Here is a 6,000-nt window from a genome sequence, read left to right on the forward strand (position 1 = left end):
CAAGGTTTTCCCTCTTTGTCTGACTTTACTTGACTACGTTATAGTCCCCAGACTCCTAAGGGGGAGAATATTGAATAATTATCTTCTCTAAAACAAATTATTAAATCAGCATGAAAAGTTAAGAGGTGCCTTACATCCGCTTTAGACTGCTGTCTAATAAAGTTGTATTAATGTGTTTAAAGTATATCTTATGGAGAAAACACCTTGTCTTTCTAGTGAACAATTTTTATACTAGATAAGCAAAATCACTCTGTATCCTTGCCAAAAAGCTTTCTTGTGCTAGGATCGTTATAATGTATGTATTAATAATCTTAAAGTAGCTCCTGGTGGGAAATAATATCTTGCACAAAAACACTAATGAAATTCCAAAATCTGAGTCCTGCTGGATGTACTAACAGATAACCTTGTGACTTCCAGGAAATCTCACTCTACAATCTAAGACAAGTCTAGCAAAGGAGTACTTCATTTGCTAAACACTTAAATAACTACCTGGATTTCTTTTAATATTTTAGTACATTGAGGACTCTGAAATTACAGCAATTGTCATTCAATAATAATTTGCCAACAGTACCCTTATACTTCTGATAGGAAATAATTGTGTAGTATTGGTTGGTAAATGACTAAAAACAACCACTGTAGCTGCATAATTAAAAATTAAACATTTGGAGCAGTGCCATTTGCATTTAACAGAAGTAAAGAGAAATACTCTAATTCAAATGTTAATTAAACCTCTAAAAATCAGTTTTGTTCACATAAAACCACAAATTCTATTGCATATTTTATTTGCTCTTCCATACCTTCCTACAAGAAGTTCTGCAGCAAGAGTGTTGTCAATCGTTGTGCAAATATTTATAGAGGTAATTGCACACAAGTGTGTGGCCGTTTTGGGGAGATGGAGTTGGTAAATATTTTTTGAACAATCCACAGGCTGAAAGGATCACCAAAACCATTTATTTAACAGATTTAAATAATAAATAAATCAAGTCTGTGTGTAACTTATGAACAATTTGCAACATGGTAGACCAGTGTTGGGGCACAGGAGTTATACCAAGGAACAATGCATATCACCAAGATTTCTTATTACATTCAGTTACCATAATCACAATTCTTTAGTACCTCAGATACATTCATCATGTTTCCAGTACTCCAAGGATTAAAAGCATGTACTAGTCTTCAGACCCTTTGAAGAGTGCTATCCCTGATAGTTGAATACTTTGGTGTGAAAGGGACAAACTTAAAATATCGAAAGTAATTGCTTAAAGTTATTTCTTACGTCACTTTTTGGCTAGTTTGTTTGGCCTTACAAAGGAGAACACGCAAGTAGCATTACTTATTTAAAATCCAAAATATGGTTACTTGAGGTCTCACTCAACAATGTAGACTCAACAAGACAACTTTCGATTATTTATACGGAATTATTCTTTCTGTTCTTTACTTTCTAAAACAAACTCTCACCACTTCTTAGCCCTGTGTAATCTTGGAGGAGGGAAGTGCTGTTCATAAGGCTGGTCCGATTTCTGAAGCTTGCTTGAGGGTCCAGTTAACTCTGCTTCATCCTGTAACCCTGGAGGAAGGGAGAGGCTGGCTGTGGAGTTTCAGCAAACTTTGCAGTCCCTGCAGTGGCATCAAGTTTATAAACCCTGTTTCCAGGTTCTTGGAGGAGGGCACTTCTCTTACTTTCTGTTGGGCACTGGTCACCTGGACACTCAGATTGCAGTTTCTCTCTTGCTTCTGCCAGTATCCAGTAGATGGCGTCAGTGTACAACAAATTTCTTCAGTGCTTCTCTTGGACGGAGGGTTTTTATGTTTGATTTGCTTCATGGATTGTATTTCAATATTAGCCCAAACTAATGGGAAGTTTCCCCATTTTATGAAATTTCTTCTAATATTTCAAAGTTAAACCCTGATTAGGTGCTTATCTTTTCCCTTCTTATGCTATACAATTCCTATCATTTTACAAAGAAAAAAAAATCCCTTTGGTCCTCTAAATCCGGTGGACACATGGTCCATACATACTTTTTCATTTCACGTCTTTCAGGGCTTATCAAATACATGAGAAGCTACACTAGAGGAACAAGACACATTATTCAGATAGAGAGATGTATATCTGATAACACTCTTTCCATTCCACTAGTAAAATCATCACTGAGAAAGTTTGCAGATTACAAAAATTGGAGGAGTGATAAATCGGGTTGCCACCCATCCAGATTTTACCCAGACAATCTGGTTTCTGGCTTCTGTGTCCAGGTGCCATGACGGGTTGCCAAGAGCCTGGTTTTTGAGTGGAAAGTCCGGTCAAAAAGGGGTCCTGGCAGTCTCCAGTCAGATGTACTGACCGAACACCAAAAGCCTGGTTCCCAAGATTATCACAATGGTCCCTCCTGGCCTTGGAATCTGACTTGATTCATAAGGAAGATGAATGTACTATTTCTGATTTGGAATGAAAGATATATGTTGGACATTGTAGGGTATCACTAAGTTTGACCTCTGGGACTTCTGGCTTTTTGGGTCTATTCCTAGCTGGTTTTAACTTACATTTTCTAAACTTCTCTCTGGTTCTTAATTCCTTGTAGCTAGACAATCAGGTGGGAATTCTTGCCACATACACCTCATGAAAGGTTCCTTTCTAAGGGTTTATTATAGCTTGAAGCCGACTCTTTGCTTTCCTGGGAATTGTGTAATTCAGCTTTAACTTAATTGATGCTCCCCAGTCAAGATGGCCCACCTGTTGTGATGTGCATCTTGAGTCCCACTCTCCTGCTCCAAGAAGCAGCTTAATTTTGGAACGTGCGTGGGGGGTGATTGGCAGTAATCCTGGTTATGAAGAGAGAAAGGTGCTTGCTTCCAGGTTATGTAAATGGAGAGGGTTATAGTAATCCACATTTGGGCATATTTGACATGTATACATTTTACAAGCATGTCACTTGTCCTTTTGTTTCTCAATTAACCCCTTACTGCTTTTTTCCTTGGTTAGTTCAGAACCATTATACTGTTATGATGCTGTGTGAATGTTTATAATCTGTCAGAGCAGAATTCCCTGCAGAAGTGTTGATCTTTTCTGTCAAGTATCTGCACAGGCTCTGACGTTGGTACGCATTCTGTTTCCTTTCTGCTAGTTAAAGAGCTGGGGCGTAGAGGAACTTCAGAGGAGACTCTCAGCACTCGATCCCATGATGGAACAGGAAATTGAAGAGATCCGCCAGAAGTATCAGTCTAAACGGCAGCCAATCCTTGATGCCATCGAAGCCAAGAAACGTCGGCAACAGAACTTTTGAGAGCGCCACTGGTAGAATAAATGTCCACCCTCTGAAACAATCAGAACCTTGCTTTTATGACTACTACGCAGATTGATTTCTATTGAAATGTGTTAGCAAAGTAGGGAGCAAAACTTCTGCTCACTTATTTTTCCATAGCACCTTTCTGAACTCAGGAATGCCATTAAGTGGGACATCCTGATGGATGGATAATGGTATGTTTTAATGTTGGATATATTTAAAATAGAAAGTGTATTATTTCAGTTGTTACTGTTTTTAGATTAAACTTGTTTTAAAGCAGGGGAACAGATACAAATAAGACTAATGTTGGTTCATTTTCTTAATGTAACTTTCAATAGTCCATTTTCTTCCTTTTGAATTTAATATGTACTGTGGTGTTTAATGGCTGCATCTCTTTTTTTTGTACAGGCTCAGTTTCAAACATTTTAACTGTGTCTTACTACTGTTAAGGTACCGTGGAAAGTGTTAGCAAATTGGAGAGGTCACTGAAAAGAGTAGACAAGAAGATGCAGAAACTATTCCCACCTTTGGAAAGGAACAAATCTTACTTTTTAAAAGCCTGTAATAAGCCCTATGCCTTACCCTGTGCGCTTTAAGCAAGTGTTTTTTGAGCCCGTAGCGTTGTCTTGTGTGTACTGTATAAATTAATACTGGTAGATTAAGCATGTTGCTGTGCTTCCATCAAATGCTATTCTGCAGTTTAAAAGCCTCACTGACTTAAACCAAAAACCAAGCAGAGTTCCAATGTAAAACACAGCAGATGTTCCTTCATCTGCATCCTGGGAAATATCCTTCATTTAGTTCCTACTAGCATTGGAGTGCTAAAAAGTTGTGTGTGAACCCTCTCTTGGGAAATTAGATAGTTTTTGCTCCACGAAGGAGAGGATTTAAAAATATTTCACTAATTATGGTGATTTACAGGGGTTTAAAATTTCAAGCTTCCATCTTTAGATGAAAAATTAATTGCATAATGTTTTACTTAGGGGTCAAGTACAGCAGAAAAGCTAAGCTGAAAATAAAGATAGGTTACACAAAAGATTAAACAACAATATATTGACGCCAGATGAGTTGGGCGACTGAAGTTCCAACTTAACCTGTTCTGCATTTAATATGGCTAAGATCAACCTCTTCCAGTTTTTCTGAACACACTGATAAATAGTGTGTTTTCTGTCTGGGATAACTATGTAAAGTCTGCCTTTTTCATGGTATTAACGGGTTCTGGAAAATCACCAGACTGTGCATTTATCGTCAGTGTGAGTCAAGTTACCTTGAAATGATTTAATAAACTTACACTGACATGATAAAGAGCAAAACAGAAAAAGTAATCCAGGTATCTCCAGTTATAGATGCAAAGACCTAACAGTGAGTGTGCTGTGCATTGGCAGCAGTAGAGCAAAGCTAATGTTGGATTCGATTTTAGGATCCCCGTGTAGTTGTATCTAGTTATTCCACATAAGATGAAATGTTTGTAAAGAGCAACTATGTCAATTATTTTCTTTCTCTGATAGAGGGACTAGTTTTCATGTCATCCTTCTGAAACAGACCTTGGTACGACACACACAATTAAATATCAATGTCTCCTGAAATCAAATGCGTCTAGTAACAAGAGAGGTTCCTGTCATAGCTGGTAGAAGCATTATAGTTTTAGACCCGTTGTTTCTTGGGATTGTACCCTCAGCTGCTGTAAATCAGTGAGCTCCGTTGGCATAGAAGGAGTCGTGCCAATTTACACCCCTGAGGATCTGGCTTTTAACATCTTCAGTTTATTCCTCAGCTGCAAATAGACAGAGCTATTATAACTGACTGCAAGAGCTCAGCAGCCTAGTCAGGCAGACTCTGGAAAGAAAGGGAGGCAGTCGGCAATGTGTTCTGGTACAACATGGGAACAATATTCCATACGTACCCACATTAACCAGCTGTGGGGAAGTCATGATTTTTGATAGCCTCTAATATTGCAAAAGTTTCTAGCATGAAGATCTTGAAAGAAACCAAGTAAATTGAGTTAAAAATCACTTCCACAGCACAAGCTAAATAATTTAAACCTCTGTTTTTGTTAGTAGATGACAATCTCTGGCAATTTAAATGAACCATGCAGGCTAGTAAGCGCCTGTGTTGACAATACAGCACACTAATAATGCTGGACACAAACACACCATCTGCAGTACTTATTAAAAATTCATCCAATGTGTGTGTTTTCTCACTTAAAAATATTTATTAAAGATGCTCAAATGTTTTTTTTTTTTAGGGCTAGTGTTCATTACATTCCCTTGCTTAAATGAAGCTTCCAGTAACAAGATGCAATTTTTTAATTTTAAATACTGGATCATGGCTTAGTTACTTCTAGTACGTACGGATTTTGCCTCTAGCATGATTCACATGTACAATACGAGTGACTTGGTAGCAAGCTAAGTGCATTGCTTACATGTCAAGTAGACCATTCTGTTAGGAATGGTTTGTCTTTGTACCATATTTACCACTGATAGACAAAACTTCTTTTAGCAACAGGAAGACATTGAGAAGCCCATGTTTTACTTAAAACACTGAAGTTGGGTGCTTGACTTCAATTTTCACTTTACTGAGTGCATAACTTGATTGCTATAATTGGTGCTTACAGCCTAATATAGTGTTAGTGAAATAACTTTCAAATATTTGGGTTCTTTTGCTGTGATTTTTTTCATAGCCAACCATTTCAGTGAACGTAAGAAGTGGTCCAATGGTTTAATTT

At 37.6% G+C, this 6,000-nt stretch overlaps 1 protein-coding gene across 1 annotated transcript in view; it reads left to right on the top strand.

Annotated features, from left to right (window-relative positions):
* The window catches only part of STK4 (serine/threonine kinase 4), a 73,531-nt gene extending 68,184 nt beyond the window's left edge, over positions 1-5,347 (top strand). The window contains exon 11 of the mRNA XM_054045501.1: positions 3,117-5,347. Coding sequence (XP_053901476.1) covers positions 3,117-3,275 — 159 coding nt within the window. The 3' untranslated portion in view covers positions 3,276-5,347. The remainder of the gene's footprint in view (positions 1-3,116) is intronic.
* Positions 5,348-6,000: the final 653 nt, after the last annotated feature.

This window comes from Malaclemys terrapin, chromosome 12, assembly GCF_027887155.1.
Source record: "Malaclemys terrapin pileata isolate rMalTer1 chromosome 12, rMalTer1.hap1, whole genome shotgun sequence".
In the NCBI taxonomy this organism is placed as follows: Eukaryota; Metazoa; Chordata; order Testudines; family Emydidae; genus Malaclemys; species Malaclemys terrapin.